This window comes from Sturnira hondurensis, unplaced genomic scaffold, assembly GCF_014824575.4.
Source record: "Sturnira hondurensis isolate 20B ecotype Veracruz unplaced genomic scaffold, ASM1482457v3 Scaffold0012012, whole genome shotgun sequence".
NCBI lineage: Eukaryota > Metazoa > Chordata > Mammalia > Chiroptera > Phyllostomidae > Sturnira > Sturnira hondurensis.
In genome coordinates this window covers 1,316,429-1,339,147 of record NW_028084643.1, presented here as the reverse complement: position 1 = coordinate 1,339,147, position 22,719 = coordinate 1,316,429, and the positions used below count along the sequence as shown (strand labels likewise).

General features: G+C 38.5%; 1 protein-coding gene across 1 annotated transcript; it reads left to right on the top strand.

The window, feature by feature from the left end:
* The first annotated feature begins 2,380 nt into the window (after window positions 1-2,380).
* Window positions 2,381-3,241, top strand: FAM220A (family with sequence similarity 220 member A). The gene is given in 4 exon segments (XM_037060639.1): window positions 2,381-2,405; window positions 2,575-2,662; window positions 2,664-2,859; window positions 3,116-3,241. Coding segments are annotated over 4 exon segments (435 nt in total).
* Window positions 3,242-22,719: the final 19,478 nt, after the last annotated feature.

Here is a 22,719-nt window from a genome sequence, read left to right as displayed (position 1 = left end):
TTGGTACAGCCACTGTGGAAAACATGCAGTTTCCTCAAAAAATTAAAAATGGAATTGCCTTATGACCCCGTGATTCCACTTCTGGGAATTTATCTGAAGAAACCTGAAACACTGATTGGAAAGAATATATGCGCCCCTAAGTTCATTGTAGCATTATTTATAATAGCTAAGATTTGGAATCAGCCCAAATGTTCCTCGGTAGCTGAGTGGATAAAAAAAGCTCTATTCCATTTATACAATGGAATATTACTTGGTTGTGAAAAAGAAGGAAATCTTTCCTTTTGTGACAGCATGGATAGACCTGGAGAGATTCATGCTAAGTAAGCCAGTTAGAGAAAGACAAAGTACATATGATTTCACTCATATGTGAAATTTAATAAACAAAGTAAACTAGCAAACAAAATATAAACAGAGTCATGGATAGAGAACAGACTGACAGCTGTCAGAGGGGAGGTAGTCGCATGGCTGGCTGAAAAAGGTGAATGGATTGGGCAAAAAAGAAAAAAAATCATAGACACAGACAATAGTATGCTGATTGCCAGAGGATAAGGGGGTGGGGGAGGTAAACACGGATACAGGGGGTATAAATGGTGATGGAAGGAGACTTAACTTGGAGTGGTGAACCTACAATACAATATACAGATGATGTAATATAGAATTGCACAACTGTAAGCTATGTAATTTTATTAACCAATGTCAGTCCAATAAATTGAAAAAGTGAAGCTATGCAAAGTGAAATAAAGAGAAATATACAGAGAACCAATAGTGAAAGGAAGGAAAGCAGGACTCAAACCAATGATTTGGAACCGAAGGAAGAAATACACATTCAACCAGGAAAGAATGAAGAAACAAGAATTCAGAAAAATGAGGCAAGGCTTAGGAACCTCCAGGACAACTTTAAATGTTCCAACATCCAAATTATAAAGCTACCAAAAGGAGAAGAGGAAAAGGAAGAAATTGAAAACTTATTTGAACAAATAATGAAGGAGAACTTCCCCAATCTGGCACAGGAAATAGACTTCCAGGGAAGTCCAGGAAGCTCACGGAATCCCAAAGAAATGGGACCCAAGGAAAAACACACCAAGACACATCATAATGACATTACCCAAGATTAAAGAGAAGGAGAGAATCTTAAAAGCAGCAGGAGAAAAGGAGACAGTTACCTACAAAGGAGTTCCCATAAGACTGTTAGCTGATTTCTCAAAAGAAGCCTTGCAGGCAAGAAGGGGCTGGAAAGAAATATTTGAAGTTATGAAAGGCAAGAAGCTACATCCAAGATTACTCTATCTAGCAAAGCTATCATTTAGAATGAAGGGCAGATAAAGTGCTTTGAAGATAAGGTCAAGTTAAAAGAGTTTACCACCACCAAGATCTTATATGAAATATTAAAGGGACTTATTTAATAAAAGGAAGATCAAAAGTATGAACAGTAAAATTTTAACAAACTCACAACATCAACAACTGAACCTAAAAAAAAGAAAGAAAAGAAAAACAAATTAAGCAAACAACTAAAACTAGAACAGAATCACAGAAATGGAGATCACATGGAGGGTTATCAGGGAGAGGGAGAGAGGGGAGAATGGGGGAAAAGGTACAGGGGATAAGAAGCATAAATGGTAGGTACAAAATAGATAGGGGGAGGTTAATAGTACAGGGAATGGAGAAGCCAAAGAACTTTTATGTACGACCCATGGACCTGAGCTAAGGGGGCGGGGGACACTGTTGGAAGGGGGTTGCAGGACAGAGAGGGATAATGGGGAGGAGAAAAAGTAGGACAACTGTAAGAACGTAGTCAATAAAATATATATATATTCTTAAATGAAAGTAAACTTGGCTCCAGATTTCTATTTCAGTAGTCTTTCTTTTCCCCGTCTCCTCCCCTGTCCCCATCTGGTACCCAACTTCACTCACCAGTTACATGGATGTATGTAATTATATTAAATCCCTTTTTAAAGGAGGACATATCACAGGACAGTGTGTTTGCTTGACATTGCTACATAAGTATAATCTACAAATGTCATTTCCTATAAAACTGATATAAAATGTTTTTACATTTCTTGCTGCTGGTGAAAAGGATTTATGGTGGCCTGCCAGCCTTGCGCCTTCCAGGTTGCATCAGCTCATGGAGCTTGGAACAGTGGCCAGGCCGAGCTCCTTGACAATGCAGCAGGTCCGTTCTATGCCTGTCAGTTCAAGGCCGGTGGGTGGCTGGCAAGCAACTTTCCAGCGGTGGCTCTGGCGGACCTGCTGCCTGGCTTTCACGCTCTGCCACCACCAGCTTCTGCAAGGGGCTGACCCACACTCTCTCTGCTCATCTTCCTCGCCCTCAGCCTGGAGGTTGTATACCAACTTCGTCTTCCTCTGCCTCATTGCTTTCATGATGCCCAACGTCTGCCTTCAAGCTGGTATGGTGATCCACTGAAGACTTCCTCTGACTAACACAGGCATGTTCTGGGGCTCACGGCACAGAGAACGCAGGATAAGGGTCGGACAGCAGAGGGACTCTCGGTTCTTGCCTCTCAAAAGCTCAAGTAGAGGACAGGAACAAGCTATTACGCAGCCCTTGAACACAAGAGAGCCCTTGCCCATCAGGTGCACCTTCGGGGGTAAATAGGCCTGTGGTTAACGTACATGGAAATTCACAAAATGAAACGTTATCTTTGGAAAAGTGATCTGAGTGAGACAAACCTCTTGCATCATAATGGTACCAAAGTGAAATTCTTTCTGTATCTGAAAGAATCAGTAAGAAGAAATTCCTCTTCCACAGTGAGTCAGAGCAAGACTGTGGACGTGTTTCTTGCTACCGCAGAACTTTTTGCTGGGGAATCCTGTGGTGTCCAGGGTCTAGCTGGGAAGAGGGCCCAGGGCTGCTGACAGCCAGAAAAGGGTGCAGCAGAAGAGAACCTTGGGGGTCGAAAGAGGTCAGAAATGGGAAGTTCTGAGGATGAACCAAGTGCTTTTCTTGAGAGAAGCTCCTGCTCATCTGCATTCTGTACTGTCTACACAGGAGCACACATTCCAAAGTGTTCCCGAATAATGAGACAAAACAGTGTTTGCCCTGGCGGTTCACAGTCCTCACTTTCAGGAAAAAAACAAAAACACCCCAGCAGAATAGAGGAGAATGCTTCCAATTGTACAAAGTACCTCAAGTGATCTTCAGATAACACTGGGATTTCTGGCTGTGCAAGCTTTTGAAGTAGCAAAGCCATAATGCCATAGTAAGGAACAAACTGAGCAGTAAAAAGAGTAAGATTGATTTTAAAAGATGTCTTAGAATGGTTTCTTTCCATAAGTTCCTGCTCTGGCTTGTATGTCCAAACAGACTTCAAGTGGAATTTAAACTCATAGAAAGCTGGTTGTTACGGAAGGAATTTTTTGAGCATGTTTTAAATTGTGCTTGAAACACATTCAGGATTGGGAGACCATTTCCAGGAGAATATGAATACATCCTATATAAATATCAGATTAGACCATAAAGATCCAACATAAAGCCCTTTATGTCCGTTCACACCCACTCTGAAGAGCTACTGTCCCTGATGCTGCTGCTCCAGGTTGCCAGCCCATAAACAGGTATTAGAAGTTTGGTTCCTTGTTCCCAATAAGGTGAGTGAGTGTTATACACGTCAGCCCCTCTGTACTCGCTCTGCCTTGCTGAGCTGGTGAACTTGCTGTAGAATAGTTTTCATCTACAGCAAAATTTGATTTATTTTCTCACCTCCCATGCACCTTCCACTACAGTGAAAGTTGCAATATTAAACTCACCTTTAGAATAAACCTTTCTCAAACTGGGAACCCTAGCCGTGTTACCTGAAACACAAGTGAGCATGAGACTCAGTCATGGAGAAGCACCTCAAGCATCCCCCTTGTAGAAAGCTTCCAGATCCCAGGAGATGAGGTATCTCTTACTCTAAGGTTGTTCTGAGTTAACTCCTTGTTTGTTGTTGTTTGTTGATAACTTTAATAAAGGTCACCAAGAGTGTAAGTTTTTAAGGAGTCCCAAAGTCAGATGACCATTTTCAGGATTATGGGTGCAAATATCAGTGTATATTGTATGTGAGATTATTATGCCATGCACTATGTTCATGTTTTAGGGATACTAAAAATAAAATCCATTCTTTAGCATAATAAATGTTTTAAAAAGAAAAGATTTGCCAGTATCTATGAAAATTAAAATGCGTGCATCTTCCAACTCAGTAGTCTTCCTGGGAATATATCCCAAAGAAATAAACATATCAGTAGATAAAGACATGTGAGGGTGTTTATTTTAGCATTATTTGTAGTGGCAAAAGAAGTGGAAACAAAATAAATGCTCAACAGTTAGGGATTTCTGAGTAGACAATGTTACATCTAAATCATGGAATATCTGCTGCCATTAAAATATGAATTCATGTTATACTCAAATGAATTGAAGAAACCTCTTTTGAGTATTGTTATATGACAAAAGTAATATATCCTCAAAGCTTAAGAATATGGTTCTGTTTTTAAATTTAAGAAGCATAAAACTTCTGTATTTACATATATATATATAAGTATATGGTGAATAGTATGCGCAGAACTATATAAATCAACAGAAAAATACGGATGGTGCATATAAAGCTGTTAACATGGATTATCATGGGAATGGGAGGTAAGAAACCTGAAGCAGGGAAAAGAAGAGATTTAAAAAATTTAGATTATAAAGACGTGTCATGATCATATTTATGCATTATTCAAAACAGATATAAAATTATATATATATATATATGTACTTAAAAATAAACATTAAAAAAAGTCTTGGGAAACCATACCTGAAATTTTATACAAATCTATAATAATTGATCAATGGAAACTAGAAGTCAAGATAAGAAGTAAACCACCTGAGGCAATTTGTTCTTGTAGTGAAAAAGTATTCCTTAGTACATTATAACTATATTGTAATCTTTAAAATGCCATTAATATTTAAATATTTATATTGCTATTAAATAATATCTGGAAATATACAATAACGTTCATGTAATAATGCTAACTGCCAACATGCATTGGACAGTATGGTGTCAGGTACTGTGCAGATGCTTCATTACATTAGTTCACTTCACCTCCATGCCAAGAGGGGGACATTGTTTCTCTTTTTCTTATATATATTTTATTGATTATACCATTACAGTTGTTCTATTCCCCCCTTCCACTCCCCTTCACTCTGCATACCCCCTCCCCCACCATTCCCCCCTTTAGTTTATGACCACATGTCTCAAGTTCTTTAGATTCTATATTTCCCCTACTATTCTTGCCCTCCCCCCTATCTATTTTCTACCTATCATCTAGGCTATTTTCTGTACCTTCTCCCCCCTTCTCCTCCTCCCACTCCCCTGTTGCTAACCCTCCATGTGTTCTTCATTTCTATGGTTCCACTCCTGATCTAGCTGCCCTCTAGGTTTGCTTTTGTTTTAGGTGTGGTTGTTGATAACTGTGAGTTTGCTGTCCTTTCACTGTTCATATTTCCATCTTCTTTTTCTTATATAAGTCTCTTTAACATTTCATATAATAAGGGCTTGGTGATGATGAACTTCTTGAACTTAACCTTATCTGAGAAGCACTTTATCTGTCCTTTCATTCTAAATGAAAGTTTTGCTGGATAAAGCAATCTTGGCTGTAGGTCTTTGGATTTCATGACTTGGACTACTTCTTTCCAGCCTCTTCTTGCCTGCAAGGTCTCTTTTGAGAAATCAGCTGACAGTCTGATGGGAACTCCTTTGTAGGTAACTGTCCCCTTATCTCTTGCTGCTTCTAGGATTCTCTTCTTCATTTTCATCTTGGCTAATGTAATGATGATGTGCCTTGGTGTGTTCCTCCTTGGGTCCATGTTCTTTGGGACTCTCTGAGCTTCCTGTATTTCCTGGAAGTCCATTTCCTTTGCCAGACTGCGGAAGTTCTCCTTTATTATTTGTTCAAATAAGTTTTCCACTCATGGCTATTCCTTTTCTCCTTCTGGTACCCCTATAATTCGGATGTTGGAATGTTTAAAGATGTCCTCGGGGTTCCTAAGCCTCTCCTGATTTTTTTGAATTCTTGTTTCTTTATTCTTTTCTGGTTGGATGTTTTGTTCTTCTTTCTGGTCCATTCCATTGATTTGAGTCCCAGTTTCCTTTCCGTCACTATTGGTTTCCTGTGCATTTCCCTTCATTTCAATTAATTTAGCCTTCATATGTTCCTCTAATTTGTGACTAAAATCAACCATTTCTGTGAGTATCCTGATCACCAGTATTTTGAACTGTGCATCTGAGAGGTTCACTATTTCTTTTTTGCTTATAGTTATCGGCTCTGGGGCTTTGAGTTCTTCTTGAGCCATATTTTGGACTGTTCGTGCCTGTTACATATGAGGAGCAGAGCCCTAGGTGTTCACCAGTGCAGGGCAACTCAATCGCTGGGTTGTGACACTATACCTGGGGGCGGGGTCAAAGAGGACCAATGGCGGTCTTGTCTGCCACCTCCTGACTCTGCCGCTGCCGAAGCTGCCACTGTTGCTACCGTCACCGGGGCCTGCGAGTTCTGTCCCACTGCACTCGAATGTGCGACCTCGGTTAGCTCTCCGCCACTGGGTTTGCCCGCTGGGGCCTGCATGGTCCATCTCATTGCTCACTCTGCTGGTTTATCTGCACGAGAATGTGTGACCAAAGTCAGTCTGCCCCCCACCCTCACTGGGTCCGCGCTGCCTGCGTGCCTGGAGGATCTTTTGGAGGATCTTTCCAACCGGACCCTGCTCCACTGCTGGCTCTGCCCCTCTTACCGGTCTGGTTGAACAGTTCGTTGTCACAAATTTAAAAACACAACTTCCTTATAGTTCAATTTTCTGTTCTTTGGCTGTGTCTTTGTTTACTAAACCTTTTTGTATTCAAACTTGGTTGTGGGAGAAGGCACAGTGTTTCCACCTACGCCTCCATCTTGGCGGAAGTCCGGGACATTTTTTCTCTTAATGTGCAACCACTAAAACTGAGAATTGGAGAAGGTAGGTCCAGGGTTTCCCTGCCAATAAGGAGCAGACCCAGGATTAAACCCTTATTTGTCTCATTCCAGAACCCAGGCTCTGGGCCACTATTCTATACATGTTCCCGATTTTCCTGAAACCGGATTTCCTCTATATTATAAATCTTTGTTCTTCTGGAATGGTGGTTGTGGTGATAGCCCAGTCTTCTTCACTGTTGCTGAGACCAGTTGTGGGGCTTCTATGATATGTGGTATAACCAAAAAGAAGGAAACCCCATTAAGATAAATTCTATGATGAGTGCTATTTATCTAGTTTTGTTCACTATCCAACACTTTTTTTTACTATCCAACACAGAGCATAGGTTTCTTAATTCCGATTTTGTGTCAATGACAAAAATAACAATTCATTTATCAAAAATATCTGTTGCATGCCTACTCTGTACAAAGCATTATTCTAGGTGGTACTGAGAATGAACAGATCCACATTCTGTTATACACTGATATGTACTACAAACTATACAGGATTTATAGTAAGACCCTTGTTTCATCTTACCAAAAACTTAAGTGCTTATGGGCATTGTTCAAGACAAGGTTGGGTAGCAAAGTAAAAAAGATATACAAAGTCCCTTCTGTTATGGAGCTCAAATTCTAATTTGGTTGGAAGGTTTAATTAATGAAGACATTAATTAAATACTTAAGAACATACCAGAAAGAGATAAAAAATATGAGTGCTATGAGGAGAATACAACAGGATGATATAAATAGAGTGTTGAGAGTGGGCTTAGATTGGGTGGTCAGAAAAGGCTTCCTCAAGGTCATGAAGAACAGACTTGTGGGTCAGAGCAAAATGCTCAGCAATGGGAAGCCAATGGAAGTTTTAAACAGGGGAGAACTGTGAATTAGTTTGTGTTTTTAAAATACAACTTTGATTTAAAATTTTGAATAATCATATCATATACAAAGTAAAAAGATAAGGTATGGATGAAGAGAAGATACATACAAAATATAAATGATTATGACCCCCAAACTAGTAGACAACAGATATGAATAGGTAATTCATAGAAGAAAAATTAATGTCCAATAGTCATATAAAAAGACACTTGACCTTACTAGTCATCATGGAAATCTCATTAAAACAACAATTTAAAAAATTTAAAGTTTGAAAGCACCAAATCCAGGAATTGACTGGTGGGAGTGTGAATCGGCATAATCACTTTGGGAAGAACTAATGGAAAATACGTATACCCTATTAGGGCCTATAATCTAACAATTATACACTCCCCACCGAGGTAATGAAAGTAATACACATGAGCACAGAGGCACATACTAGGAAGTTTACTGGGGCATCCTAATAGAGAAAAATATAAAGCAATCCAAATCAATAGGAAAATTGTAAAAAAGTCCACTGTGGTTTAGTCATACAGTGCAATACAATACAGCAATTAAAACGAATAAAAAAGATCTATAAGAATCAACATGAATAAGTTTCAACAAAGTAATGTTCAGTGTGGAAAAAGTACTGAATGATACTTTAATGTAAAAATTTAAAGCATATCTATATATTGTTTATAAATATATATATGGGGTAAAAGAGTGAAAAGAGCCTGAAAAGGTAAACACCAATTTAATGTGATTAGGTGTGGGCTATGGGAATAAGAAAAGGAACAAAAAACTTATTGGAACCAAGGAACCTTATTTGGAACAAGGAACCAAACTTCTAATATCTATTTATATCACTTATGTAATACCATTTATATCTGTAATGACAAAATATTAATAATTTACTAATTCTAGGTAGTGAGTACACTTGTGTTGTAAAAATTTTGTATTTATTTAATTTTTCTTTAAAATTTTTATTTATTTTTAGAGAGAAAGAGAGAGAGAAACATTGACTTGTTGCTCCACGCACTTATGCATGTGCCCTGGTTGACTCCTGCATGCGCTCTGATAGGGATTGATCCCACAACCCTGGCATGTCAGGGTGATGCTCCAACCAACTGAGCTGCCCAACCAGGGCAATATTTTTCAATAAAATATAAGTATTACTATATGGATGCTCTAAAAGAATAAATTATACAGAGGAAAGAGATCAGGTAAGGTCCAAGCAAAACACAATGGTAGCTTGAATTAGGGTTATAATAGAAATGGAAATAAAAAAGACTAATAAGGTGATATAAAAGTAAAGCATCAGAAGTTGCTGTTGTATTGAACATAAGGGTTAAAGGAAAGGAAGAAATAAAGGGTTTCAATTTTAGTTCTGTTTTGCATGCTGACTTACTTCCTGCTTAGAGTTTCATCTTGTTGGACAAAAACATGAATGGTATGAAAATACCTGTAGAGTTCCAATGAATGTCTCTTGGGAAAATTACTAGTTAATCATTTCAGGCATATATATAAGAAAATTATACTTCCAAATCTTGTTGGGAGGTGTTATATTCCCAAGTAAAGCAAAGGCTCACCAGTAGAGCTTGGTTGGTACCTGCCATATTCTAGTGAATTGGGTAGGCTTTTTGATAAACTTGAGTTCAATCTTCTTCATTTGGATTAGACTTTCCCTCAAGTTGTCCATGGCCATGACTAGATCTTCAGCTCTCTAGTTACCTGTCTTAAAGTGGCAGTACCAAAGAGTGGTTTAGGGGCAGCTTTTGAATTCCACCCCCTAATCTATATCACTATTCCCCAAATAAATATTGTGCTATCTATCTATCTATTATCTATCTATCTATCTATCTATCTATCTATCTATCTATCTATCTATCTATATTTAGAGGGGAAGGGAAGGAGAGAGGGAGAGAAATATCAATGTATGGTTGCCTTTCAAGTGTCCCCTGCTGGAAACTGGCCTGCAACCCAAGCATGTGCCCTGACTGGGAATCAAACCGCGATCGTCTGGTTCGCAGGCCCGTGCTGTGCTTGCGATTTAAACAGAGCCTTAACATAAAGTCTCCTGGCCACATTTTCAATGAGATTACCATTCCCTAAAACTCTTGATGCAAAGATTCTGAAGCCAACATGACTATAACATGGCATTTAGACCAGAGGCAGATAGAAGGAACAGAGGCTATAATATTCATATATTGTTTCTTCTTTAAAATAAAATTTAAGAAAGTTGACATGAGATGTCAGCTCTTGAGGGACCCCCGGAGGTTTTACTTGAATGTTCCAGGAAAAAAACATGTCTTATACAGTAGCAAAGGCTTCATGAATTTGTCAGTTGGGCTAACAAAGACACACTCGGTTTAATTTTTCAGAATCAGTATTTGCATTCACCAAGAAGAGTTATCATCCTATAAAACTATGTTATTTGTTTATTGTCTATCTTCTACATTAGAATGAAAGCTCCATGCAGGAAGGCATTTTGTTGATTTTGGCCACTTCTACTTTCAGTAAATGTTAGTTGAATATATTTGATAAATAGAAATAGGCAGCATTACTTGCTGGTATGGTGCCTTTATATATGCAGGTATGTTTTGCCTTCCCCATATGATGGCCTTCGTACCATTAGCAGTTACTGTTATTGGCAATGAAATTTTGATAAATAAGTATGAGGATGGTAACTAAAGTTGGTGAAAAAATAATTGCAGAGGGTTGAGGCAAATGTTGGACATGATATTCCTGTAATAAATTACTGCAAGCAACACAAGTGTATCATCTTATAGTTCTGGAAGTCAGAATTCTGAGAGGACTTAGGCTAAATCCTTCTGGAGGTTCTAGGAAAGATTGTGTTTCCTTTCCTTTCCCAGAGTCCAGAGGCCACCGGCATTTCTTGCCTTGTTCCACCAGCATTCCTTCCTCTACCTTTCAAGTACATCATTCCAACATTTGCTTCTACATCTTTACATTTTATCTGATTTTGACCTTCTTGCCTTCCTTTTATAGTGATCTTTGTGGTTACATTTGGCCCACCCAGGTAATCCAGAATAATCTTCCCATCTCAAGATCCTCAGTCACATTTGTAATGTCTCTTCTGCCATGTAAGATAACAAATATATTCACAGGTTCTGGGAACCAGAACCTTGAGATGTCCACATTGAGATGTAGACATCTTTTGAGGATATTACTCTGTGTACTATGCTATTTAGAAATCTTACTTTTTACTCTTTGTTACTCACTATGTTGTTGCTTCAGTGAAAAAAATTGAAAAATTAGAAAAATTTGGAAGTACACAGCAGAGTTTCAACCTGAATCAACAAAATTGGAAATTCATTTCTACCTCAAACAAGAAGTCCTGATTAATTTTGGTAATAAATGCGATCAGGAGGAACACTATTTCTTTTATCAATGAGTTCAAAAGGTTGTAATAAATAATGGTTTTCAAGTAGTAAAACTTATCCTAATCTCACCCTAATTCCTTACCTTCCAAATATAATGAAATCTGCTTTTCAGTTGCATTCAAATTTGTGTTGAGCTTCAAAGCAGCAAACCTGGTAGGGAGGGCTTTTATAGCCCAAGGATGTTGCCTTTACTGTAAACATTTTTATAGCTTCTTTTTTGGAATTGTCTTTAGAGACAGTTCACCAGACACACAGGAAAACACGGCTCGTTATTTTAAGGTCACAAGGTACTTTGCCTACTCTGTCTTCTTCCCCTCCCCATTGTTTTAATCTACTCGCCTCCATCCCCACTCCTTCCTCTGCTGAAATTAGTGCCAGAGATCTGTGAGGTTAAGAGGAAGGCCTGGGAAGCCAGAGTGTGGCTGGGAAGGGGGCAGGGAAAGCTTCATGCAGAGCTCAAGATGCAGCAGGCTGCAATGTAAGTTTATTTGATTCACCCTATATTAAACACTGTTAACTAACAATATTTGATAATTCTCTAAGTGTCCAAAAATTACGTTGTTAAATCCCTGTTAAGAACTGTCTGAACTTCATCTATCTTATATTGATTCTCAATGTAAACATTATTTTAAATAAAAAGGTGCCCTCAGTCAAATAGATTTTTCAATGTAGTTTTTGCTCACAGAGGAAGTAGGCACATTGAAGGAGAGGCTAGGGAAAAAACAAACAAACAAACAACAATACTATTTACAGATTTTTTTTCAAAAGAGGTCTCAGTTTAGAGGTTTTCTTAGAATAGCTCCATAATTCAAAGTTTTTAAACATCAGCAATTAAAATTTCTATATAGGTACATGGATAAATGAAGAAAATATTATTATAATGGCATCATATAAAAGATTTATACCATATAGTAGTATAGGTTGCAAAATATTTTTGAATAATGAAGTTATTAAATTTCCAAGAACAATTTACAAACCCTTTGATACTTTCAATTACTAAAGTTACAGAGGATTTGGCCAGATTCTTTCAGAAGTCCTATTTTTAAAAAATTATCTAAAATATTCCTAACTACTATATATATTTTTCTTTATTAGACCAATTAAGATTACTCGTCAGTGAAATATGAGTGGATTTAATAATAATCAAAGGAAATGCAAAAAGTTCTATTTCAGATTATAATCTTACATAAGAAAGGGTTTTTTTTCCTTATGTGACAGTATTCCTCATTTTAATAAAACAGTCATTTATTTGGCTTCCTCTGGTGGTTACAATCAGAATAAAAAAATTTAAATTCTAAATCTACAATGTCTATTTTGTATCTACTATCCAAATGTTGTTGAGCACTTGAAATGTGGCTAGGGTGAATTGAGACCTGCTGCAAGTAAAAATACTCATCAATCTCAAAGGGTTAGAATGAAAAAAAGAATATAAAATATCTTAATAATTTTATGTTAGTTACATGTTGAAATATTTTGGATATACCAAGTTAAATATAATATATTATTAAAATTAATTTCAGCTGGACAAATCAAAATTACAACTAAATTATTGAACAACCACACTTGAGAACCAACTGAAAACAAGCTGAACAGAATTCCTATAACTAAAGATTAAAAGAGCCACGTGGAGACTGGTAGGAGGGACAAAGTCGCAGAATAGGCTGGTCCCACACGCACATGTACAGATTAACCACTGGGAGGAATATTTTAGCTACAGAGGTCACCCTGAGGAGCAAAGAGTCCCAACCCTACACCAGGGCCCCCAGCCCAGAGTTGAGAAGTCCTCATAATTTCAGGCTGTGAACACCAGCAGAGATTATGGCTGAATGAGAAAGAATACTTCCAGAGTCCCAGTTGTTTTGTTAAAGGGCCCTCATGGACACACTAGCTCTGGGCTGCAGAGCTGGGCAAAAGCTTGAATAGCACCAGGTTACATACAGGGAGGAGGTGAATGATCTGACTTCAGGGTGAGGGCTGGAGGGTGCAGCTCTCTGCCATTTTCTTCCTTTGCTGAGCCCTTCACCAAGCCAGCTGACAGGCACAGGTGTGTGCCAAATGTGAGTTACCAACAAACTCATCCCATCCTGGTGATTTCCTGGGAAACTGATCCACCCAGTTCACACAGAGATCTGAACTTCTTTCAGCAGGTATTAATCAAGAGGAGCTGGCCTCTACCCATGATGTAGATTTCTGTCAAATCTCTGAAAGGTCAACAAACTCCATGCAGAAGCTTTTAATTCTGATGAGATACCATTTTTTTATTCTTTCCTTTATGTCCCTTGCTCTAGGGGATGTATCAGTAAAAATATTGCTGCATGGAATATCTGAGATTTTCCTGCCAATGCTCTCCTCTAGGGCTTTAATGGTTTCACGGCTTATATTTAAGTCTTTTATCCACCTTGAATTTATTTTGGTGTATGGTGTAAGTTGGTGCTTGAGTTTCATTTTTTGTTGGTGGGATTGCAGACTGATACAACCATTATGGAAAACAGTATGGAATTTTCTAAGAAAACTAAAAATGAACGTGCCTTTTGACCCAGCAATTCCACGGTTAGGGGTATATCCTAAGAACCCTGAAGCACCAATCCAAAAGAACCTATGCACCCCGATGTTCATAGCAGCACAATTTACAATAGCCAAGAGTTGGAAGCAACCTAGATGCCCATCAGTAAATGAGTGGATCAAAAACTATGGTACATTTACACAATGGAATTCTATGCTGCAGAAAGGAAGAAGGAACTCCTACCCTTTGCAACATCATGGATGGAACTGGAAAGCATTATGCTGAGGGAAATAAGCCAGGAGGTGAAAGACAAATACCATATGATCTCACCGTTAACAGGAATCTAAACAACAAAACAAACAAGTAAGCAAAATATGACCAAAGACACTGAAATACGGAACAGGCTGACAGGAACCAGAGGGGAGAGAGGAGAGAATCACAGGGGAAAAGGGGAAGGACTCACATGAACAAGTGTAAAGGACACATGGACAATAACTAAGGTGGGGGGCAGATATGGGAGGGAGGTGGGGACCACTGCGGGGGCCAGGGCTGGGAATATAAGACAAAAACTGTACTTGAACAAGAATTAAATTAAAAAAAACCCCCTCCAAACCAGCAGGGGCTGGATTTAGTGTGCTCTGTACCTCTAGGATAAGAGGCCCCCAGCCAGGTACTGGTGGTAGCTGGCCTTGATTTGCAGCTACGCCTCTCCCAGGTGTCTCTAAGCACACAGCACAAGCAACAACCATCTGTAGATCCCTTTGTAGGTCCTACCAGGTGGTCCTAGAACCAATACCCCCAGTGACTGCCTTCAGACCACACCAGAGCACCACTCAATTAGCTCCACAGATGACACACTCAAATAGCAGACTCAGTAGGCACTAGAGCCCCCTGAAGTGAATCTTGCTCAGCCAGTCCCACTCATGATGTGCCAGTAGCAATCTCAGCTACAATGAGAAGACACATACGCTCCACACAAGGGACACACATCGAGCACCTAGTTCAAGTGAACAGGGAGACTGTACCACTGGGCCCCGTAGGACACCTACTACATAAGGCCACCCTGCCAAGACTGGAATATATAGCATATCTACTTAATATAAATAAGCAAACACAGGGAGGAAGCCAAAATGAGGATACAAAGAATCATGTCCCAAATGAAAAACAGGACTAAACTCCAGAAAAAAACTAAACAAAATGGAAACAATCAATCTACCATGTACAGAGTTCAAAACACTGATTATAAGGATGCCCAATGAACTTACGGGATGAACTCAGTGAGAACTTCAGCAAAGAGACAGTAAACATAAAAAGGACAAAAAGAAAAAAAACATCAAAAAGAGCCAGTCATAAATGAAGAACACAATAACAGAAATAAAGAATACAGTAGAAGGAATTAACTGTAGATCAGATTAAGCAGAGGATTGCAATAATCAGTGATTTGAAAGACAAGAAAGTTGGAAAACACCCAATTGGAGCAGCAAAAAGAAAAATAATTATAGTTTCACCATTATGCATTTCAGGCCAAGATGGAAGTGTAGGGAGACTTTGCCTCCTTACACAACCAAAAGAAGGACAACAACAAGTTTTAAAAACAAAAAACAACTGGAACTGCCAGAAAATAAAAATGTATGGCAGTCGAACAACCAAGGAGTTAAAGAAGAAATATTCATCCAGACTGGTAGATGAGGTGGAGATGGGCAGCCAGGGTGTAAAGGACACATGGCAAGGTAGCAGCTGGAGGACTGGGGTGGGTGAAGCAGTGGCTGGTGGTCCTACATTCCCATGCTGACAAACAAGGAGAAAAAACTGGGGAGCAAGACAGACCATGCAACACAGGGCTTCATGCAGAGAAATAAAGTCTCAAAACCTCTAGCTATAAAAACCTGTGGGAATTGTGGTGGCAGGTGAACTCTCAACCTTAGAGGAGAGTTCATTGGAGAGACCCACAGCGTCTTAGAATGTAGTCAAACCTACTCACCCAGAAATCAGCACCAGAAAGGACCAATTTGCTTGTGGGAAGCAGAGGAAATGACTGAAAGCCAACAGATAGCCCAGCAAGCAGCACTGTTCCCTCTAGGACACTTACCTCACATACAGCACCACAACCCAGCAAGTGGGTAGCCCCACACTGAAAAATACCTAAGGCTCTGCCTCTTACAATGTAACAGGTGTGCCAAGACAAAAAAATGTTATATATATGTAATATATAACATATATATTATATTGCAGATATACTATATATTGTGTATGTATACATTGTGTGTGTATATTGTATATACTATATATGTATATTGTATATACAATATGTATATTGTATATACAATATGTATATCGTGTATATTACATATGCATACATATAATATATATGTATATTGTATATACTATATATAATATATTGTGTATATATAGTGTGCACACATGTGTATACACACACACAGAGTAGACTTCCAGGAAGTCCAGGAAGCTCAGAGAATCCCAAAAAAGTTGGACCCAAGGATACACACATGAAGGCACATCAAAATTAAGTTACCCAAAATTAAAGAGAAGGAGCCCTGGCTGGTGTAGCTCAGTGGATTGAGCACAGGCCTGCGAACCAGAGGATTGCGGTTCGATTCCCAGTCAGGGCACATGCCTAGGTTGCAGTCAGGTTCCCTGCAGGCCAGCTCCCAGCAGGGGATGCACGAAAGGCAACCATACATTGATGTTTCTCTCCCTCTCTCCTTCCCCTCTAAAGATAAGTAAATAAATAAATTTTAAAAAAATTAAAGAGAAGGAGAGAGTCTTAAAAGCAGCAAGAGAACAGTTACCTACAAAGGAGGTCCCATAAGACTATCAGCTGGTTTCTCAAAAGAAACCTTGCATGCAAGAAGTGGCTGAAAAGAAGTATTCAAAGTCATAAAAGGCAATAACCTACATCCAAGATTACTCTCTCCAGCAAAGCTTTCATTTAGAATGGAAGGGCAGATAAAGCGCTTCCCAGAAAAGGTCAAGTTAAAGGAGTTCATCATCATCAAGCCCTTATTATATGAAATGTTAAAGGGTTTTACATAAGAAAAGCAGATCAAAACTATGAACAGTATAATGACAAGAAACTCACAACCACCAACATCTGAACCTACAAAAATTAAAAAGAAAAACAGCCCTGGCCGGTGTAGCTCAGTGGATTGAGCACAGGCCTGCGAAACCAGGCGATTGTGGTTCGATTCCCAGTCAGGGCACATGCCTGGGTTGCAGGCCAGTTCCCGGCAGGGGACCCACAAGAGGCAACCATACATTGATATTTCTCTCCCTCTCTCCTTCCCTTCCCCTCTAAAGATAAATAAATTAAAAAAAAAGAAAAACAAACTAAGCAAACAACTAGAACAGGAACAGAACCAGAGAAATTAGGATTATATGGAGAGTTATCAGCTGGGAGGGAGAAGGGGGAGAATGAGGGGGAAATTACAGGGAACAAGAAGCATAAATGGTAGGTACAAAATAGATAGGGGAGGTTAAGAAGAATATAGGAAATGTAGAAGCCAAAGAACTTATATGTATTACCCATGGACATGAACTAAGTGAAAGGGGTGTGACTGGGAGGGGAATACAGAGCAGAATGGGATAAAGGGGTAAAAAAAAATGGGACTACTGTAACAGCATGATCAAGAAAATATATTTAAAAATGATTGTAATTTAAGCGATTTCTGTAACATATCTGAACATATCAAACATAGCAATATCCATATCATAGTGGGTACCAGAGGATAAGAGACAGAGCAAGAAATCAAAAACCGATTTGAAGAAGCAATGACCCAAAACTTCCCTCTCCTGAAAAAGGAAATAAACAAACAAGTCCAGGAAGTGCAGAAAGGCCTAAACAAGATGTAGCCAAAGAGGCTCACACCAAGACACATAATTAAAATGCCAAAAGTTAAAGACAAAGAGAGAGAATCTTAAAAGAAGCAAGAGAATAGCAGTTAGTTAACTACAAGGGTGCTCCCATAAGACTGTCAATGGGTTTCTCAACAGAAACTTTGCAGGCCAGAAGAAACTGGCACAGAATATTCAAAGTAATGAAAAGCATGGCCCTACAACCAAGACTACTCTATTTACTCAGCAAGGCTACCATTTAGAATTATCAGAGAGATAAAGACCTTCCCATACAAGAAAAGGCTAATGGAGTTAATCACCACCTAACCAGTATCAAAATCAATGCTAAAGGGAGGAAGAGAAGAAAAAAGATAAAAATAGGAATAATAAAATGGCAAAAGTACGTAACTCAATAATTACTTTAAATGTAAATAAATTACATGTTCTAATAAAAAGACACAGAGTGCCTCAATGGTAAGAAGTATACCAAGTCATGAAATCCAAAGATCTACATCCAAGATTGCTCTATCCAGCAAAGCTTTCATTTAGAATGGAAGGGCAAATAAAGTGCTTCTCAGATAAGGTCAAGTTCAAGGAGTCCATCATCACCAACCCCTTATTATATGAAATGTTAAAGGGACTTAACTAAGAAAAAGAAGATAAAAATATGAACAGTGAAAGGATAGCAAACTCACAGTTATTAACAACCACACCTAAAACAAAAGCAAACTAAGAGGACAGCTAGATCAAGAGCAGAGCCACAGAAATAGAGATCACATGGAGGGTTAGCAACAGGGGAGTGGGAGGAGGAGAGAGGAGGAGAAGGTACAGAGAATAAGTAGCATAGACTGTGGGGAGAAAATAGACGGGGAGGGCAAGAGTAGTGTGGGAAATGTAGAAGCTAAAGAACTTGTGACACATGGACATGAACTAAAGGGAGGGAATGGGGGGAGGGGGTGTGCAGGGTGGAGGAGAGTGAAGGAGAGAAAATGGGACAACTGTAATGGTATAGTCAATAAAATATATTAAAAAAAGAAAAGAAGACCTAAGTGTCCATTGATAGACAATCAGATAAAGAAGTTGTGGTACATATTTATAATGGAATATTGCTTGGCTAAAACAAAGAATGAAATCGTATCATTTTGTGACATTATGGACAGACCTAGAGGCTATTATACCTAAGGGAAGTTAAATCAGACAGAAAAGGATGAATGAATAATCATTCATCCTTTTACTTTTCTTTGTATACTTTCTATTTTATTTAAAAGATCCTGCCGAGAAATAACAAAAACCTTGACTCTAAAAAAAAGATATTTCTTCACTCACAGTTAAAGACAAGACTAAACCAATTGCACAGTTGTCAAAAATATTATAATAAAGAAATTATCAAAATTCTCATCAATTCCAACACTCCACACAAAGAACTGTTTCTGCATTATATTTACAGAAGCTTTGTACTTAGTTTTTGCCCAAGTACATATAATCATCTCTCTATATATCAACCTAGCTATCATCTATCGCCTATCATGTATCTATCTATGTATCTATTTATGTATCTATCTATGTATCTATCTATGTATCTATGTATCTATGTATCTATCTATCTATCTATCTATCCATCCATCCATCCCTAGAGGTGATAGAAACCTGGCCTATCTTTCAATAAACTTAAAAAAATGTTCCTTTGTTTTATAATAGTGGTGAGAGACAAGGAAATTGGTTTTAGACATTCCCGTCTTTCAGCAGAATCAGACAATGTTCAAAAGGCTTTTGAGTAACTGTATCCCTCAACTCTGATTTCTATGCCTCTACTTTTTGTTTATTTATTTGAATATATTTTACTGATTATGCTGTTACAGTGGTCCCAATTTTCTCCTTTCCCCCCCTCCACTCAGTACCCCCTTTCCCTCCAGCACTCCCCCACACCTCAGTTCATGTCCATGGGTCATACATATAAGTTCTTTGGCTTCTCTATTTCCTACACTTAACATCCTCCCTATGTTAATCTTAACATCCCCCTATTTTGTACCTACAAATTGTGCCTTTGAATCCCTTTACCTTTTCCCTCATTCTCCCCCTACTGATAATTCTCCATATGATCTCCATGTCTACAATTCTTGTCCTGCTCTACTGATTGCTTTGTTTTTCTGTTCTTGTTTTTTAGACTCAGTTGTTGATGGTTGTGAGTTTGTTGTCATTTTACTGCTCATACTTTTGATCTTCTTTTTCTTAAAGAAATCTCTTTAACATTTCAAATAATAAGGGTTTGGTGATGATGAACTCCTTTAACTTTACCTTATTGAGAAACACTTTATCTGCCCTTCCATTCTAAATGATAGATTTGCTGGATAGAGTAATCTTGGATGTAGGTCATTGCTTTTCATCACTTTTATACTTCTTGCCAGTCCCTTATTGCTTGCAAAGTTTCTTTTGAGAAATCAGCTGACAGTTTTATGAAAACTTCTTTGTAGGTTACTCTCTTCTCTCTTGCTGCTTTTAATATTCTCTCTTTATCTTTAACCTTTGGTGTTTTAATTATGGTATGTCTTGGCATGGTCCTCTTTGGGTCCAACTTGTTTGGGACTCTCTGTACTTCCTGGACTTGTATGTCTATTTCCTTTGCCAAATTAGGAAATTTTTCTTTCATTATTTGTTCAGATAAGTTTTCAATGTATTTCTCTTCCTCTTCTCCTTCTGGCACCCCTATAATTTAGATGGCACATCTGAAGATATCCCAAAATCTTCTTATTCTCTCCTCATTTTTTGAATTCTTGTTTCTTCATTCTGTACTCCTTGACTGTTTATTTCTTCCTTGTGTTCCATATTGTGGATTTTGAATCCTTCCCTTCACTGTTGGTTCCCTATTTATTGATTTTTCTTTATTTCACTTAGTGTAGCCTTCATTTCTTTCCTTATGTGTTTGCTGTACTGAATGAGTTCTCTGAGCATCCTTATCACCCGTGTTTTTAAACTCTGCATCTGATAAGTTTTGCTCCATTTTGCTTTCTTTTTTCTTAGTTCTTTTTCTGGAGTTTTTATCTGTTCTTTAATTTGGGCCGTATTTTTTTTTGTCTCCTCAATTTGGCAGCTTCCCTTTGTTCAGTTCTGTGTATTAGGTTGAGATGCTTTGACACCTTGTCTCAGAGCAACTGTTACTTTGTAAGGGGTAGAACCTTAGGTTTTCACTAGGGTGGGGTTACTCCCTTCGCCACTTTGCTGTATGTGGGTGAGGGATTGAGAGGGAACCATTCTGCTTGCTCAGATCTCACCTCATTTCCATTTACCTCCCCCACTCCCTGCATGCAACTGGCGTCCCTCTAGCTGCTGCCTTGCTGCTGAATCCCAGAGTGGGTGTGCTTGTGTCCATTCTAGGATGGAGTCCTTTAAATGGACTCTCCTGAGAGACCGACAGTTTCTTCTGCCACCCCAACCCCTCTTAGTTTGTAGAGCCGGAAGTTATGAAGCTTTATTTTTCTGGTGCTGGAATGCTGGGCTGAGCAGTCTGTCCTGGGGGTGGGGTCACCTGCTCTCTAGGTGTCCCTCTCAATTTTTATCAACTACACATGAATGTGGAACCACTAGTTCTGCCCCGTGTCGCTGTCAATGCCCCACCACGACCCCTGCCTTGCTGCCATACCGTGTCCTCTTTGCCATGGCTCCCCATCTCTGCTCTTCCTACCCGTCTGGATGAATATTTCTTGTTTACATCCTAGGTTGTCTGACTTCCATAGAGTTCAATTTTCTGGACCTCTTGTTTTTAGTTTTCAGATTAGTCACGATCCTTCTTATCATTGTGTGAGAAGGCAGTGCATGTCTTGCTATGCCTCTATCTTGGCTGGAAGTCTTCAAATATTTTATCACCCCAAAATAGACACTCTACCTTTAGTTATCACCTGCTCAACTCTCCCTTCTCATTCCTAGGGAACCACTGATCACCTTTCTGTCTCTATGGATTTGTCCATTCTGTATACTCCAATAAATATAATAACATAATATGTAACCTTTTGTGACTGGTTTCTGTTATTCAGTTCAGCATGTTTTCAAGGTTTGTCCATGTTGTAGCAGATGTTATTATTTCAATCCTTTTTATGCCTGAATAATATTCCATTGTATACACAGGGTTGGGAAAAAGTAGGTTTACATTTGTGAGGATGCAAAACAGAGTTTATTCTTGTATAGTGGACTGTTGGCACTTGAATTTAATTCATTACAGAAGATTGTTCAAGAGTGATTTGTTTAAAAACAGAATCATTTCTCCCATTAGAAATAATGTGAATTGAATAAATCCATTTCAGAACACCAAATGATACTGTTTTAACCTTTCTTATGTATCATAGGTGTCTGACATACCATTTTATGTATAAACACTTTAAAAACAAAAAAGGATATGAAATATAAAAAAAATTAACAAGGAAATGAAATGTACATTATAAAGTGGAAATTTATGTACACACTTGAGAGCTATTGATGAATGAATATGCAATAGATGGATGGAGGAATGTTACTGTTTGGAAGGGGAGTCCCCTTCCATAAAAATGTCAGGTAGTTGTTTCTCTGGGGTTCTTTCTCTTTTGTCTCTTTGTTTCACTAGAACTTACTTCAGTCTCACTGACCATTTGTTTCCATAAAAATCTATCCAGTGATGTTTGTTTTTGCCTGCATTTTAACACTTGCCTGAAGTGAAACAATGCTTTGTCATTGAACAAATTTATTGCACAGATTCCCATTTCTTTGTCAGAGTAATATTTCTCAATAAAATTTTGCATTACTCCCCATTTATCAAGCATTTTACTTGATTAGTACAGTAGGCATATACTCGTTTTCCTCCTCCGCTTCTGAAGATACCTCCCCAGCTTCCATCTGTTCCTGCCCTTACAATGCAAGGTTTAGCAGTAAACTGACTCATGCTAGTGCATTCTCTCCATTGTTTGTTATCTGAAAAACCCGTGATTGATCATACAGGTATCAGCATGAAAGAAGTGAAGTTTTGTGCAACAACTGAGACATTATTTTCCCATGAATAACTTGGTTGAGAACCGAACTTGACATGGGAGGTATTTGATAAATGACTTTTAGCCATATTATTTAAGAATTATTGTATTATTTTCCATGTGAACAAGTGTAAACCTA